At 38.2% G+C, this 18724-nt stretch overlaps 1 protein-coding gene across 1 annotated transcript in view; it reads right to left on the reverse strand.

Moving 5' to 3' along the window:
- Positions 1–18724, reverse strand: part of LOC128658546 (dynein axonemal heavy chain 11-like) — a 1692686-nt gene that overhangs the window by 1620503 nt on the left and 53459 nt on the right. Inside the window, 1 exon segment of the mRNA XM_053712841.1 lies at positions 16591–16824. Within this exon segment, the coding sequence (XP_053568816.1) occupies positions 16591–16824 (234 nt within the window).

The raw sequence follows: 18724 nt of genomic DNA on the forward strand, positions 1-18724 counted from the left end.
CTTCTGTTGTGTTTCAGGACATCTCCATTAATATATACTGTGTTATTTACAGTTTGCAGGGTATTTACCTTGATATGATATATAAAGTGGATGTTATTTAATAGGATCTGCTCCCAGTTTGAATGTGCGTCACCGTGAATTTTTTGAGGTATATCAGTTCGGTGTACCGCCCTATATCTTTGAGCCAGTACGAATAGCAATAAGTAGATATTCAGAAGATCCGTTCTCTTCTATATACGTTATCTGTTCAATTATTCCCCAAAAGTTAGCCAGTGCCTTTTACTATATACGCAGACTTAAGGGTGCTGTCTGTGATAGTAGCGTTGTCTAATAGAGTTCAGATGGTAGAGTCTTTGTATATAGTGTCCCTCATGGTAGTCAGCGTGTGGGAAAACTAAGTGCGTAGCTCAATATGGATGATTCACACCTCCTACTCACCGCGATATGCACTGCCTCGGTAAATACTGTTTTCCGCTGTTTGATTGTAGGCAACAGCTCTGCGGGCTTCGAATGTTGCAGTCTGATACTTAGGGTGCTTGCCGTGTCTTTCTTCGTTACTCGGCGGCTGTGACTGGGTGAGTGCCTGTGTTAAGTATCCGGGCCGTTGTAAGGGCCGCAGACCCGGTGTTATCCGTTGGTAGTTAACTAGTGCACAAATGTGAGCTCCGGTTCTGGTATGGAGCATTAAGGAGTTAGTTGTAGTTGGCGACTTGAAGTTGCTGCTTAATGTTTGAATTTAGAGCTATTATGGGCTTTAATACCCGGTCTGTTCACGGAGCCTCAGTGAAGTGCAGCCATCCTGGTCAGCTGCTCGCTCCGCCCCCCGTTTGAATCCTGATTTTATATTAAAACCACAGTTCCTGGGGGTGTGTCCGAGCCGTGGCCATGCTAAGGCGCTAAACTGGAAAGCTCTGATGAACTCATAAATAATTGCATGAGTATCTTACTTATTTGAAATCATCCTACGCCAAAATTGTGTATACTTATTGCGGAGAGGAGACAGCAAGTAGTGACAGTTTTTTTTTATTGAGCCAATCTTCTCAGAGGACCCAAACCTATTTGATCGTGCCTGAAGGCGGCGGCCTCACATAAGCTTACTTACTGGAAACCAGGTAAAGCCTGCTGCAAATATTGTTCAACACTGGCTGAACTCTAGAAAATTAGAAGTGAGTGTAACGGCTACAAAACTATTAATAATAACCTATAATGGAGATCCCCACTGCTACCTTGCTGCAAATGGTGGCTGCCAAGATGGAGACACACTCTAACTCCCTCGTGGGAATTCTAAAAGATGTGTGGAGTGATATATCTGCAGAAGAAATGCCATACACGCCTGCACTAACATCCTCCAGACAACAGAACACGAGCCGGCAGGATAAACACCTTACTGTTGAGCAAGCTCGGCTAGATGAGCAGCAAAACGAAGCCGCAATGCCTAACTTGGAGGAGTTGTCAACAGAAAACCTTTATACTTCAGGATTTAGCCCCAATCATATATTGGACACAGAGCAGCGGTTCCCTAGTGATGTGGCCGATCACTGGGGGCCATAGAGCTAAGCGCAGATGGAAATATCTGGCCAGCATGTACCCGGTCTCCTACTACACAAACATACCGGGCTTCAGCAATCCTAAAGGAGACACTAGTTGCTCTTCTACGAAGGATATAGCAAACCAATACCTGGGACATACCAGCTCTCCTGCCCCGGTGACTGACCATGGTTTCATGAGCCTCTGACGTCTTTCAAGTGGGGTCCTATAGAAGGCAGAGACAGAACCTGTTCCAACGACTCTGTCTTGTGGCATAGGGTAGTGAAGTGGGTTGTCTGGTGAACCTGGAAAGGAGATCTGCCTATGTCTTTTCTTTTTGTTTTTTATTATTTTTCTTATATATTGTTATGACAATTCATCTGTACGTCCATATTTACTTTGTTGTGCAAAGCAACGGTGCAGCAACTAGTCTGAACATCTCCTCTCCGTTCCTACAGAATGTACCCAATTTGATTATTTTTGTGGTAAAATTTGCATTTTGTTTATCTCAGGTAGATTGAGTGTTCTTATACTATGTTTACTGAGTTAACTTCAGTCTATAGGTCCTAGTTTATTCTAATGTTTAAATAGTAGTGTACATTATCATACCCTCAACAAGTATCAACTATTACTGAAGCAAATCACACTCTTTACCCAAATTTGGTGTAGCCTAGTATTTCTTTTGGGTTACATGTTTATACTCTTGTATTTGGCAATTACTCCCCTCTGTTAGTTATAGGACATCCACATTTAGGCCTTTTGAAAGTACCCCTGCTAATGTTCCTTAAACAACATTGCATCCTTAACTCGATAACTAAAGTCACAATTACACAGTACTACAATGCATATGTTCCATGACTCCATGTTTATGCAGAAATCTCTCTAAATCTAATCATCAGTTTAACTATGGTGGGCAGAAAGAAGACTACTACTAGTGAATCTCATATTGATACATATAGGAGTTCAGCCGTCTCTTGTTCTACTCCAATTTATTCAATAATTTTTTGCATGTATCTGTATAGACATATTTCAAAGTCCCTAAGTTTTGTTTCACTCCATACATTTGTGCGGATGTGTTCGTATGTGTACATGTATATCTCAAAGTTCATGAGTTTATCATACAAAACGCATCACTATATTAATGCATAAGCGGTGCATACCCGCTGATTTTTAAGCAGTGTTTGACTAACTCATTCACGCTCTAGGACCCATAGAGGGGTCTCAACATAATAATATAAATTGAACAATATACCTATATCATTGCTATATACTTCCTCAACTCTCCTCTCATTCCAATACGGGTTTGTTTTAGGTCCAAAAGTGACCCTCTGAATCCCATGAGGAGCATAAAATAGAAAATAGAGGTTTTTATATGTTTATATGTTCATTACATATGCTTATATGAGAATATTTTAGAGTATTTGTAACTCGCTGACCATGCCCTTTTCTGTATATTTAATTTTTATGATTCAGTCAACTTTTTCACATTTGTATCCTATTTTTATTGTAAATGCACATTTCCATTGCGCTGTTGTTACTAAAACCTTCAATAAAAGATTATTAAAGAGAAAAAAAACACAGTCCCTTAACTGTATGATATAATCTTCCCGAGTGAAAAACTCTTCACTGATTTTGAGATTTTGCAATAACACAATTTATGCTTACCTGATAAATTTATTTCTCTTGTGGTGTATCCAGTCCACGGATCATCCATTACTTGTGGGATATTCTCATTCCCAACAGGAAGTTGCAAGAGGACACCCACAGCAGAGCTGTAATATAGCTCCTCCCCTAACTGTCATAGCCAGTCATTCGACCGAAAACAAGCCGAGAAAGGAGGAACCATAGGGTGTAGTGGTTACTGTAGTTTAAATTTAAAAATTACCTGCCTTAAAATGACAGGGCGGGCCGTGGACTGGATACACCACAAGAGAAATAAATTTATCAGGTAAGCATAAATTGTGTTTTCTCTTGTAAGGTGTATCCAGTCCACGGATCATCCATTACTTGTGGGATACCAATACCAAAGCTAAAGTACACGGATGAAGGGAGGGACAAGGCAGGAACTTAAATGGAAGGAACCACTGCCTGTAAAACCTTTCTCCCAAATATAGCCTCCGAAGAAGCAAAAGTATCAAATTTGTAAAATTTTGAAAAAGTATGAAGCGAAGACCAAGTCGCCGCCTTGCAAATCTGTTCAACAGAAGCCTCATTTTTAAAGGCCCAAGTGGAAGCCACAGCTCTAGTGGAATGAGCTGTAATCCTTTCAGGAGGCTGCTGTCCAGCAGTCTCATAGGCTAAGCGGATTAAGCTTCTTAGCCAAAAAGAAAAAGAGGTTGCCAAAGCCTTTTGACCTCTCCTCTGTCCAGAGTAGACAACAAACAAAGCAGATGTTTGATGAAAATCTTTAGTAGCACAGACCACGTCCAGATTGTGTAACACAAGGATGGAACCACAATCTCTTGATTGATATTCTTGTTAGATACCACCTTAGGTAAGAACCCAGGTTTGGTACGCAGGACTACCTTATCCGTATGAAAAATCACATAAGGAGAATCACATTGTAAGGCAGATAGCTCAGAGACTCTACGAGCCGAGGAAATAGCTACCAAAAAAAAAAAAAAAAAAGAACTTTCCAAGATAAAAGTTTGATATCTATGGAATGAAGAGGTTCAAACGGAACTCCTTGAAGAACCTTAAGAACCAAGTTTAAGCTCCATGGTGGAGCAACAGGTTTAAACACAGGCTTGATTCAAACTAAAGCCTGACAAAATGCCTGAACGTCTGGAACATCTGCCAGACGCTAGTGCAAAAGAATAGACAGAGCAAAAATCTGTCCCTTTAAGAAACTAGCTGACAATCCTTTTTCCAAACCTTCTTGGAGAAAAGATAAAATCCTAGGAATCCTGACCTTACTCCATGAGTAACCCTTGGATTCACACCAATAAAGATATCTACGCCATACCTTATGGTAAATTTTCCTGGTGACAGGCTTTCGTGCCTGTATTAAGGTATCAATAACTGACTTGGAGAAGCCACGCTTTTATAAAATTAAGCATTCAATCTCCAGGCAGTCAGCCTCAGAGAAATTAGATTTGGATGGTTGAAAGGACCCTGAAGTAGAAGGTCCTGTCTCAGAGGCAGAGACCATGGTGGAAAGGATGACATGTCCACTAGATCTGCATACCAGGTCCTGCGTGGCCACGCAGGTGCTATCAGAATCACCGATGCTCTCTCCTGCTTGATCTTGGCAATCAGTCGAGGGAGCAGAGGAAACAGTGGAAACACATAAGCCAGGTTGAAAGACCAGGGCGCTGCTAGAGTATCTATCAGTGTCGCCTTGGGATCCCTGGACCTGGATCCGTAACACGGAAGCTTGGCATTCTGGCGAGACGCCATGAGATCCAGTTCTGGTTTGCCCCAACGGAGAATCAGTTGTGCAAATACCTCCGGATGGAGATCCCACTCTCCCGGATGAAAAGCCTGACGACTTAGAAAATCCGCCTCCCAGTGCTCTACACCTGGGATATGGATAGCTGATAGGTGGCAAGAGTGAATCTCTTCCCAGTGAATTCTTTTTGAAACTTCTAACATCTCTAGGGAACTTCTTGTTCCCCCTCGATGGTTGATGTAAGCTACAGTCGTGATGTTGACCGACTGAAATCTGATGTACCTCAGAGTTGCTAACTGAGGCCAAACCTGAAGAGCCTTGAATATCGCTCTTAGTTCCAGAATATTTATTGGAAGGAGAGACTCCTCCTGAGTCCACGATCCCTGAGCCTTCAGGTAGTTCCAGACTGCACCCCAACCTAGAAGGCTGGCATTTGTTGTTACAATAGTCCAATCTGGCCTGCAAAGGTCATACCTTTGGACAGATGGACCCGAGATAGCCACCAGGGAAGAGGATCCCTGGTCTCTTGGTCCAGATTCAGTTGAGGGGCCAAATCTGTGTAATCCCCGCTCCACTGACTGAGCCTGCATAGTTGCAGCAGTCTGAGATGTAAGCGTGCAAACGGCACTATGTCCATTGCCGCTACCATTAAGCCGATTACTTCCATACACTGAGCCACCAAAGGGCGCGGAATGGAATGAAGAACCCGACAGGAATTTAGAAGCTTTGATAACCTCCGTCAGGTAAATTTTCATTTCTACAGAATCTATCAGAGTCCCTAGAAAGGAAACTCTTGTGAGTGGGGATAGAGAACACTTTTCCTCATTCACTTTCCACCCATGCGACCTCAGAAATGCCAGTACTATGTCCGTATGAGACTTGGCAATTTGGAAGTTTGACGCCTGTATCAGGATGTCGTCTAAATAAGGGGCTACTGCTATGCCCCGTGGCCTTAGGACCGCCAAAAGCGACCCTAGAACCTTTGTAAAGATTCTTGGGGCTGTAGCTAATCCAAAGGGAAGAGCTACAACTGGTAATGCCTGTCTTGAAAGGCAAACCTGAGAAACCGATGATGATCTTTGTGTATCGGAATGTGAAGATAAGCATGTAGTCATATATTGATCCTCCTGGATCAGTGGTAGGATGGTACGAATAGTTTCCATCTTGAACGACGGAACTTTGAGGAATTTGTTTAAGATCTTTAGATCCAAAATCGGTCTGAAGGTTCCCTCTTTTTTGGGAACCACAAACAGATTTGAGTAAAAACCCTGTTCCTGTTCCTCCTTTGGAACTGGATGGATCACTCCCATAACTAGGAGGTCTCGTACACAGTGTAAGAATGCCTCACTCTTTATCTGGTTTGCAGATAATTGTGAAAGGTGAAATCTCCCTTTTGGGGGGGGGAAGCTTTGAAGTCCAGAAGATATCCCTGGGATATAATTTCCAATGCCCAGGGATCCTGAACATCTCTTGCCCACGCCTGGGCGAAGAGTGAAAGTCTGCCCCCTACTAGATCCGTTACCGGATAGGGGGTCGTTCCTTCATGCTGTCTTAGAGGCAGCAGCAGGCTTTTTGACCTGCTTACCTTTTTTCCAGGTCTGGTTTGGTCTCCAGACCATCTTGGATTGAGCAAAAGTTCCCTCTTGTTTATTATTAGAGGAAGTTGATGCCGCACCTGCCTTGAAGTTTCGAAAGGCACGAAAATTAGACTGTTTGGCCCTAGATTTGGACCTGTCCTGAGGAAGGGCACAACCTTTTCCTCCCGTGATATCAGCAATAATCTCCTTCAAACCAGGCCCGAATAGGGTCTGCCCCTTGAAGGGAATGTTAAGTAGCTTAGATTTTAAAGTCACGTCAGCTGACCATGATTTAAGCCATAGCGCTCTGCGCGCCTGTATAGCAAAACCAGAATTCTTAGCCGTTAGTTTATTCAAATGAACAATGGCATCAGAAATAAAATAATTGGCTAGCTTAAGTGCTCTAAGTTTGCAAAGTATGTCATCCAATGGAGTCTCTACCTGTAAAGCCTCTTCCAGAGACTCAAACCAGTACGCTGCAGCAGCAGTGACAGGGGCAATGCATGCAATGGGCTGTAGGATAAAACCTTGTTGAATAAATATTTTCTTAAGGTAACCTTCTAATTTTTTATCCATTGGCTCTAAAAAAGCACAACTGTCCTCGACAGGGATAGTAGTACGCTTTGCTAGAGTAGAAACTGCTCCCTCCACCTTAGGGACTGTCTGCCATAAGTCCCGTGTGGTGGCGTCTATTGGAAAACATTTTTCTAAAAATAGGAGGGGAAGAGAACGGCACACCTGGTCTATCCCATTCCTTATTAATAATTTCTGTAAACCTTTTAGGTATTGGAAAAACATCAGTACACACCGGCACTGCAAAGCATTTATCCAGTCTACAAAATTTCTCTGGCACTGCAATGGTATCACAGTCATTCAGAGCAGCTAAAACCTCCCTAAGTAACACGCGGAGGTGTTCAAGCTTAAATTTAAATGTAGAAATATTAGAATCAGGTATCTTTCCTGAGTCATTAACATCACCCACTGACTGAAGCTCTCCTTCCTCAGCTTCTGCATATTGTGAGGCAGTATCAGACATGGTTCTTAAAGCGTCAGTATGCTCTGCATTTTGTCTCACCCCAGAGCTATCTCGCTAAACTCTAAGTTCAGGTAGTCTGGCTAATACAGCTGACAGTGTATTATCCATGACTGCCGCCATGTCTTGTAAAGTAAACGCTATGGGCGCCCTAGATGTACTTGGCGCCATTTGAGCGTGAGTCCCTTGGGCGGGAGTCAAAGGGTCTGACACGTGGGGAGAGTTAGTCGGCATAACTTTCCCCTCGTCAGATTCCTCTGGTGATAATTTTTTTAAAAACAGAATATGATCTTTATTGCATAAAATGAAATCAGTACATTTGGTACACATTCTAAGAGGGGGTTCCACCATGGCTTTTAAACATAATGAACAAGGAGTTTCTTCTATGTCAGACATGTTTATACAGACTAGCAAAGAGACTAGCAAGCTTGGAAAACACTTTAAATCAAGTTAACAAGCAAATATAAAAAACGGTACTGTGCCTTTAAGAGAAACAAATTTTGTCAGAATTTGAAAAACAGTGAAAAAATGCAGTAAATCAAACAAAATTTTATTAAATCACTGTATTCAGGCTTAACTTACATTAATCCGGTATCAGCAGCATTTTCTAGTGTTTTCCATCTCTAGAAAAAATTATAACTGCACATACCTGATAGCAGAATAAACTGCACGCCATTCTCTCGCTGAAGTTACCTCATCTGTGTAATCCCCTCAGACATATGTGAGAATAGCAATGGATCTTAGTTACAACCTGCTAAGATCATAGAAACCTCAGGCAGATTCTTCTTCTATTTACTGCCTGAGATAAAATAGCACAACTCCGGTACTATTTAAAAATAACAAACTTTTGATTGAAGAAAATAAACTAACTATATTTAACCACTCTCTCCTACAACATCCTAGCTTGTTGAGACTTGCAAGAGAATGACTGGCTATGACAGTTAGGGGAGGAGCTATATTACAGCTCTGCTGTGGGTGTCCTCTTGCAACTTCCTGTTGGGAATGAGAATATCCCACAAGTAATGGATGATCCGTGGACTGGATGCACCTTACAAGAGAAATTAAAGTTTATCCTTTCAACTAATTGACCTTTATCTTAGTTATTATTTACTTCCTTCTAGAAATTAAACATATATTAGTTTGTTATGATCTACTAATACAACTATAATGATGATCTCAATTTTAAAAATAATCTTTTAATAGCTTCCCCACCAATTATATCTTATTTACCCATCTATATTTTGCCACGTGAACTCTGGTTCCCTTTAAAAACAGTGGCACCCTATCAGATGTATGGTAGTCCAATGGTACCATACCTGTGGAGTTTTTCAATACAGATTATAGGCTGGTTATTATAGAGCTAAGTAACCTCAGAACTGTTCAATGCATTCTATCTGCACCTTGAGCTTTATTTATGTTGATATTACTCATTTTCTTCCTGATGTCATCTAGAGTTGGAAGGATGAGTCAGTACAATATTATATAAACAATTTCAGGTCCTGTGCTTCTTTCTTATTTTTTCCTAACTAGTTTTATTAGTCCACATATTTTTACAGTTATATAATTTACGTGTTCTGCATTTAACCTTTGTGGGGTATTTTTGAGATTATATTAACCCAATTTGTGCATTTTACAGATACCCTTAAAAAATTGAAAATTTGCCTTGTTAAACTAAGCCTTCATTTTATCCTTACAACACTGCCTATAGAAAGGGATTTAAAACATGATCATGTTATGATCTTTGACTATTTTTAATGTATTTGTAATTTAACCATTTTTACTTAATTTGTATCATTTGGCAACACCAAATCCATTCAGAAAGGTCAATGTTCTGTACATTGATATGTGTTTAACATTATTAAATGTCAAATATTAGTTGTACTGTAGAATAGCTTTTATTTCCTTGTTGAAAATTGCTTAAAATTATACGTTTTAGCCATAATTGGCATATGTTTTTTACAACAGTGGTACAACAAGAATTCATAGAGTTACTGGAGCCCACAGTTAAAGATTTCAGACCAATGGATTTTTACCTTCCAGTGAGAAAGAGCCCAATGGCATAGCACCATTATGTTTTTTTGCTCTCACCAATTGGAAAGTACTCACGGAGGAAGATGAATTCAAGATTTGTATTAAAAAGAAGAAAATTCCAACTTATGCCCAAATGGACGAAATACAAAATATCATTCCTGGGAAGGATTATAGTATCTAAAATGACAATCCTACCAAAACTTCTTTACCTGTTCAGATCTTTACCTATATCCATCCCAATAAGGGAATTACATAGTTTACAAAACAATATTCTCTCTTTTATTTGGCAAAATAAAAAAGCGAGGATTAACAAGCATATTATGACCAGACATAGAGACGGGGGAGGAATGGGTATACCCCATCTGATATCATATTACAACGCCGCCAGAATGGCACAAACAGCTTTTTGGTGTACAAGAGATAAAAACATACAATGGTTGCAATTAGAAGCTAACATAATAGGAGTTAATAATATAGCCAAACTTCTATGGTCCACAAAACAAAGCAGGCCTCAGCAGGGGAAGCGATTCATATCCATTACACACACATTATATATCTGGGACAAATTAACACATTATTATCAAATCACAAACACCAAATCCCCGATAACCCCTCTAACTGATCTCAACTCCTCCATAGATAAGATAGTATAGGATAAATTGGCTAACAGAGGACTGTACAGGATAGCAGACACCCTCATTAATGGGACTTTCATGACACATAACCAATACAATGAACTAGACCCTTTAGACACACATACGTGGTATCACTACTTCCAGTTACACTCTAGAGTACATGAAATTATGGGTACATCAACCACACGCGTTACCACCCCCTTTGAATCCATATGTCTTTCTAAAACTAGGCCAAAAGGCTCCATAACTAAATTATACCTAATATTCAATATAAATAATAACACGAACAAAACATCAACAATGGACAAATGGGAAGCTGATTTAGGAAAGGAATGGGCAATTACAGACTGGATTCAGACACTCAGACAGGGTACAAAGTTCACGATTAACTCTGCATTACAGGAAAATTACCTAAAATCAGCCTATAGATGGTATTTATACCCCACTAGACTACATAAGATAGGAAACCAAAATAGTAATTTATGTTTCAGAGGATGCAGAGAGATTGGCACCTATATGCATATGTGGTGGCACTGTGAAAAAATACAACACTTATGGCAAGAAACAAACAAATTATTGCAAGACATATATGACAGAGAAGTAACATTATTACCGGAACATGCTTTGCTACACCTCCCAATGAGAGGATTCCTACCAAAACAAAATAAATTAATTGCTCAATTATGTACAGCCACGAGATTATGCCTTGCTAGATACTGGAAAAATGAACCACCAGGGTTCTTCATAATTCAACAAAAAATATATTTAATATAATAATATATATATTTAATAAAGTATTTATACAAAATGTCTAGTTCAGTAGTGGATTTAATGGCAACTAAAGACACATTCATAGAAATATGGGAACCTTGGATAATGAACACAGAAGCAAAACACAGAGAGCAAGCCAACACCATCACAACTGTCAGGCCCCATATCAATCCTGGTGTACAAGCTAAATAGCCAAAGACAAGCTAATAGTATACACAGACCATATCAGGAGAGTTACTGATTTAGGAGAGATGTTGAAGTTTTGAATGTATAAGTCAACTATTCTTAGTTTATATCTATTTGTTGTCCTTTTATATCTGATAATAATTCATACAAAGTTTTCAGGAAAACAAGAATGGACCACAGACTTTACTGTTTACATTTGTTATTTTTAGTTTTAGGGGGGTTTTTTTGCATTGTATAATTTATCTTTCTGTTATGATGTGCAAAATATGCAAGCACAATATGTTATATGTTACATATGATAATAAAAGCAATTTCTGAAATAAAAAGAAGAAAATTTACCAGAAGATTCTATTGAAAAGTTTTAATTTAAGATCATATTAAAGCATATACAAACAAGCTTTAACATGCTACAATACACAGGTTAAAAGTATAAAAGTTGACCCTTTATCAAGAGCAAATTTTCAATGCAAAAGGCTGTTTTATATAAATAAGAAGAAAGAGAAGGGGGCACCTACGGCAGTCTGGTCTTAGTCTAAGATTCGTTCCTAAAAACATATATATATACAATATTACAGATAAATAAAAATAAGAATAATATCAATCAATAAATACTAATAATATCAATAAATATAAGAGATCCTGCGACTAAACTGTTATACGTATATGAGTATAAATAAATATTTATCACAAACAAACATATATAACATAAATTACATAATATAGATTACATAAATATGTAAATAAATGAATATATTAAAAAGTCCAATGATAATGTCTCTCTGAAATACTGAATGGATGCCACAAACACAGTCAGTTGGTTAAAAAATTACCAATAGTTACGGCATAGATAGAAGCGTCATCCATATATACAGTGGGGAAAAAAAGTATTTAGTCAGCCATCAATTGTGCAAGTTCTCCCACTTAAGAAGATGAGAGAGGCCTGTAATTTTCATCATATGTATACCTCAACTATGAGAGACAAAATGTGGAAACAAATCCAGACAATCACATTGTCTGATTTGGAAAGAATTTATTTGCAAATTATGGTGGAAAATAAGTATTTGGTCACCTTCAAACAAGCAATATTTCTGGCTCTCACAGACCTGTATCTTCTTCTTTAAGAGACTCCTCTGTTCTCCACTCATTACCTATATTAATGGCACCTGTTTGAACTTGTTATCAGTATAAAAGACACCTGTCCACAACCTCAAACAGTCACACTCCAAACTCCACTATGGTGAAGACCAAAGAGCTGTCGAAGGACTCCAGAAACTAAATTGTAGACCTGCACCAGGCTGGGAAGACTGAATCTGCAATAGGCAAGCAGCTTGGTGTGAATAAATCAACTGTGGGAGCAATAATTAGAAAATGAAAGACATACAAGACCACTGATAATCTCCCTTAATCTGGGGCTCCACGCAAGATCTTACCCCGTGGGGTCAAAATGATCACAAGAATGGTGAGCAAACATCCCAGAACCAGACGGGGGGATCTAGTGAATGACCTGCAGAGAGCTGGAGCAACATAACAAAGGCTACCATCAGTAATACACTACGCTGCCAGGGACTCAGATCCTGCAGTGCCAGACGTGTCCCCCTGCTTAAGCCAGTACATGTCTGGGCCCATCTGAAGTATGCTAGAGAGCATTTGGATGAGCCAGAAGTGGATTGGGAGAATGTCATATGGTCAGATGAAACAAAAGTGGAACTGTTTGGTAGAAACACAACTTGTCATGTTTGGAGGAGAGAGAACATCATACCTACTGTGAAGCATGGGGGTGGCAACATCATGCTTTGGGGCAGTTTCTCTGCAAAGGGAAACGGGATGACTGATCCGTGTACATGAAAGAATGAATGGGGCCATATATCGTGAGATTTTGAGTGCAAACCTCCTTCCATCAGCAAGGGCATTGAAGATGAAATGTGGCTGGTCTTTCAGCATGACAATGATCCCAAACACACAACCCGGGCAACGAAGGAGTGGCTTCGTAAGAAGCATTTCAAGGTCCTGGAGTGGCCTAGCCAGTCTCCAGATCTCAACCCCATAGAAAACCTTTGGAGGGAGTTGAAAGTCCGTGTTGCCCAGCGACAGCCCCAAAACATCACTGCTCTAGAGGAGATCTGCATGCAGGAATGGGCCAACATACCAGCAACAGTGTGCGACAACCTTGTGAAGACTTACAGAAAACATTTGACCTCTGTCATTGCCAACAAAGGATATATAACAAAGTATTGAGATCAACTTTTGATATTGACCAAATACTTATTTTTCACCATAATTTGCAAATAAATTCTTTCCAAATCAGACAATGTGATTGTATGAATTTGTTTCCACATTTTGTCTCTCATAGTTGAGGTATACCTATGATGAAAATTACAGGCCTCTCTCATCTTCTTAAGTGGGAGAACTTGCACAATTGATGGCTGACTAAATACTTTTTTTCCCCACTGTAGTATGTGCAATTAGTTTGAATGACCCCTTAATCGTATGTAATATTAAGCTGTTTACTTTGTCGTGTACTGTTTAATCAGGCAAGATATTTTGCAAAGTACCTTTCTCTAATTGTAATACTCTTACTGTGTGACCGCGTCTCCTGCGGCATCTTTGCTTTGAGCTGTGTAAAGGGCTCTTCCGACACTTTCGTGGTCACGTGGACCTTTCTGGCCAGTGATTGGATGAATAGTGCGCGCACTGTTAGGATTGTTTTCAAATTAAAACTTCAGCTCCTACCGCTATTCTACATACGTCCTCCACCCACTTAATGGGTCAACAGCAGGGTAGATGCTGTGGTCCTGGAAGTACTCTGCTTCACAAACACATCCTCAGTATGTGCTATTGGATATCATCTACGCGTTTTGGCTGTAGAAAGCCTTTCTCAAGATTAAACAGTACACGACGAAGTAAACGGCTTAATATTACATATGATTAAGGAGTCAATCAAACTAATTGCACTAACTATATATGGATGACGCTTCTATCTATGCTGTAACTATCGATCATTTTTTAACCAACCGACTGTGTTTGTGGCATCCATTCAGTATTTCTGAGAGACATTATCATTGGACTTTTTAATATATTCATTTATTTACATATTGATCAATATAACATAAGTTTTATCGACTGTTCTTGACACCGGTGTCTATATCTACTGTTTGTAATAAATATTTATTTATACTCATATATAACAGTTTAGTCGCAGCATCTCTTATATTTATTGATATTATTAGTATTTATTGATTGATATTATTCTTATTTTTATTTATCTGTAATATCGTATATATATATGTTTTTAAGGAACGAATCTTAGACTCAGACCAGACTGCCGTAAGCGCCCCCTTCTCTTTCTACTTATCGCTTTTGACCTATGATACTTATTGTGAGAGGTTCCACCAGTAAGGGAGGCTGTTTCTGGTTTCTAGCTTACAGTTCATATTTTTCCTGTTTTATATAAATAGCTTTTTATTTGAAGATTTGTTCTTGAGTGAGGCAGGTTACCACAGAAACACGTTAAGCAGTTTTTATACTTTTAAGATGCATATATTTCATTTCCTTCTTAAAGCCAGATTATGAGTGGCAGGCTAACAATTAAGTGTTATCAGGTGTATTGCAGCTGTTTGCGCGCATCAGAAAGATCTCTCGTACCACAAGTTGAAAGTAAATGTGAATGTGTGAGCGCAATCGTGATTTATACTAGAATGATTACCACGACCTCAGAGATCTAGCTAATTGTTTCATCAAACAAAAAAATTTCACAAAAAACATCAAGAATATATTACAAAGTAAAGTTACACTAAAATAACACTATCTGAAAAAAAAAATGCAAAAAAAAGTTATAAGGGCTCAAATATATGAGGTCTCAGGTGTTAGAAAAAAAAAGTCCAGCAAAGGGCTTTAACATAGAAATACATACATATACATGTACAGATATTAATATTTTCATGTCGGGGTAGTACACTTAAGAAAATGTGATCGGGTTTGTGCTTGAGTAGGGTGTTAGGCCTTTTTTCCACTTTTCGAGACTTCTATGGGAGAATATGTTAACGCGGTTGTGATATTCCAACTTTGCGCTATTTAATTTTTTTTTACTTTCAACTTGTAATACGAGCACTACCCGTCGTGAGCAAAAAGCTTACTTCTAGTGTAATTTTAGTGTAATTTAGCCCATAATAAACTTGAAATTATCTTCCAATTGGTGTGGGCTAAGATTAAAAAATTTGCTATAACAATGTAATTTTTTGTCACTGGAGGGTAAAAATCCATTGGATTGAAATAACAACATTGGGCTACAAAGGAACACTACAAAGTCTTGAAACGTTACACACTGCTAACTATGTATATACTATAGTGTATTCACAACTTTGCCAGTAAAATCCTTGTTCTCTATAATTGAGGACTAAGAAATAGCAAAAATGTAAGTGCAAATGCTTTCAAGTTTTGTTAAACAAGCAGAGACTAGGCACAATTCAATGAAAACCTCTTTAGTCTGTTCAGCCTCTCTAATTTTACTAATTCATGTATTAAAAAAACAGATGATTCACTAAAAAAAAGAAGAGAGGGAACTTTTTTAGCTGTCTAGAATAATGCTGGAACTGGTGAAGCTGAAGCAGAAAGAAAATCTCCACTTCAAGTGAATTTTGCTACTTGTAGCAGAACTTGTAATAAAGGATACTGTTCTATAAGGTCCAAAGAGTAACTCCTCCTGTGCCACACTGAGAACTTAAGGCCAGGATGAGCAGGTAAGGGGCAGTCTGTTGCAGAAGCTACACCAAAGTGAGAATGACGAGTGAGAGGGACGCTGCTTGTGAAAGGATCTATGCTAGTAAGAGGTCATCATAAGTGAGGGGTGGATGGCCAGTAGAGCCTAGACAATCAGATGGTGGTAAGTCTATCACATTTACAGAACATCGAATACTGTATTAAAGGGGCCCTTAACCTGTTGACAATAAGCTAGGTTTTACAAGTCACAACCCCCCCCCCCCCCCAAAAAAAAAAACAACAACAACAACTGTTTTTTTTTTTTTACTTCCTGAGACATATGTAACAACATCAAATAAAGTCACATTTGGAGCAAAAAAAAAAAAGTTTTACATAAAATCAATCAGTGGCATGTCAGGAAAAAGAGTGAACATATCTGGAGCTGTCAGGAACCACAACAAAGCTATTGAGAAGATTTCTTAATCTGCACAAACAAAATATCACTTTAATTACTGCAGACATATAGCCAAGGCTAAAAATCTCCATAAGAGTAAAATAGGTATGAGGTATAGCTCCGAATACCATGAAGCTATATACCCATCAGTGATGTGAGAGATAAATACAATCTATGTTTTATGCTGGTAATAAACCACATTCAAATAGGTAAAAATTTACGTTTCCAGCACCAAAAAACGTGCATAATGTATATATTCAGTAAAGTTAAAAAGCTTCAAAATGACTCACCTCAATGAATAATAATCTTTCCAGAATACAATCAAATCGAAAGAAAACAAGTTTGGCTGGGAAGTCCCACATTTTTACACCACCCGTGTTGATAGAATTATAGGCCACTTTCTCTTTGTAAATAGAGAATAATTTCTTGAACATTTTAAATATTTGAATGGTTTGTTGAACCCTTTCCAAGCCTTCCTCTAATTCCATTTTGAAAAGTTCCTCAGGAATTAGAAAGTTTAAAGCCTGTAACAAATAGAAAAATTAAGAATTGTTCATTGTAACCCGTAAAATCATTAGGATATTACATTTAAACTGTAAGAATAAAATACATCATTAAATAGTAATTAAAGTAATTATCTGTCACAAAATTTTAAATCAGTTCTAATCCTTTTTATCATATATAACTGAAAAGATTTAAAAAAATTCTCTTCAACTAAGTGCCTAATGTTCTTAAGCTTGTCACAATACCGTATAGTTGTAGAGCTAACCTCTGTAATATTCTAATTTGCATGTGTTCAAAACTGAGTGTAAAGGTGCTTTATCAAACATGTCTGTTATTAGCCATTGCTATTTGATGCCAGGTTTTTTTTCTATTTGCTAAATGTTCTTTAATGCAGTCTCGCCATGTGCAGTGAGGGTTAGCATCATTTCTTAAGATTCTGAATATCTTAAATCTGAACTACGCCGTACATTACCGTATGCTACAATATATATTCCCTATGATGTAAATCACTAATATAATGGTCTTTTAGCAGGTCTGTCCTGAACATTACAGGTATCTGGAATGATCCATTTGTAAATTGTTAAATAACAATAACGTATAACTATAAAAGTAACCATTCAGTTTCAAAATGGTAAATGTGGTCCTATTCTTCTGCAAGGGATTAATATCCCAAATTTTTTATCTTTGTTCTAGTGAAAAAGCTTGGAAAATTAAAAAGCTCGAATATTACAATAAATTAAGTTTAAAGAATTATATAATAAATAATTTCACAGTATTATACATATAACTATAACATTCTACACACATGTCCAATATACTCATTATGTCCCAAACACAGTATATATGGCTTTATTACTGTATAAAATAAATTATGGTTTAAGAACACAGAAGGTTCATTTAAACATGTCAGTATTTATTGTCTTTACACAATGTATGAAGGGATGATTTCAAATAACTATAATGTAATCTTTTGAGCAGCCAAATTAGATTTTTATTTATCAGTTGGATTACAATTGCCAGGTTAAATCCCAATAACAAGAACCTAACAACCAAAACCACATATTATTATTCCAAATTTTAACAATGCTTATCACAATACGTTACTAAAACAAGGGTGTTCTATAAGTGTTTTGTTGCTTCAATTGCAATGATGAAGTTTCTCAGGTATGTTCTAATATTTAAAACGATACAGGGAGTGCAGAATTATTAGGCAAGTTGTATTTTTGAGGATTAATTTTATTATTGAACAACAACCATGTTCTCAATGAACCCAAAAAACTCATTAATATCAAAGCTGAATAGTTTTGGAAGTAGTTTTTAGTTTGTTTTTAGTTATAGCTATTTTAGGGGGATATCTGTGTGTGCAGGTGACTATTACTGTGCATAATTATTAGGCAACTTAACAAAAAACAAATATATACCCATTTCAATTATTTATTTTTACCAGTGAAACCAATATAACATCTCAACATTCACAAATATACATTTCTGACATTCAAAAACAAACAAATCAGTGACCAATATAGCCACCTTTCTTTGCAAGGACACTCAAAAGCCTGCCATCCATGGATTCTGTCAGTGTTTTGATCTGTTCACCATCAACATTGCGTGCAGCAGCAACCACAGCCTCCCAGACACTGTTCAGAGAGGTGTACTGTTTTCCCTCCTTGTAAATCTCACATTTGATGATGGACCACAGGTTCTCAATGGGGTTCAGATCAGGTGAACAAGGAGGCCATGTCATTAGATTTTCTTCTTTTATACCCTTTCTTGCCAGGCACGCTGTGGAGTACTTGGACGCATGTGATGGAGCATTGTCCTGCATGAAAATCATGTTTTTCTTGAAGGATGCAGACTTCTTCCTGTACCACTGCTTGAAGAAGGTGTCTTCTAGAAACTGGCAGTAGGACTGGGAGTTGA

This window comes from Bombina bombina, chromosome 1, assembly GCF_027579735.1.
Source record: "Bombina bombina isolate aBomBom1 chromosome 1, aBomBom1.pri, whole genome shotgun sequence".
NCBI classification, from domain to species: domain Eukaryota; kingdom Metazoa; phylum Chordata; class Amphibia; order Anura; family Bombinatoridae; genus Bombina; species Bombina bombina.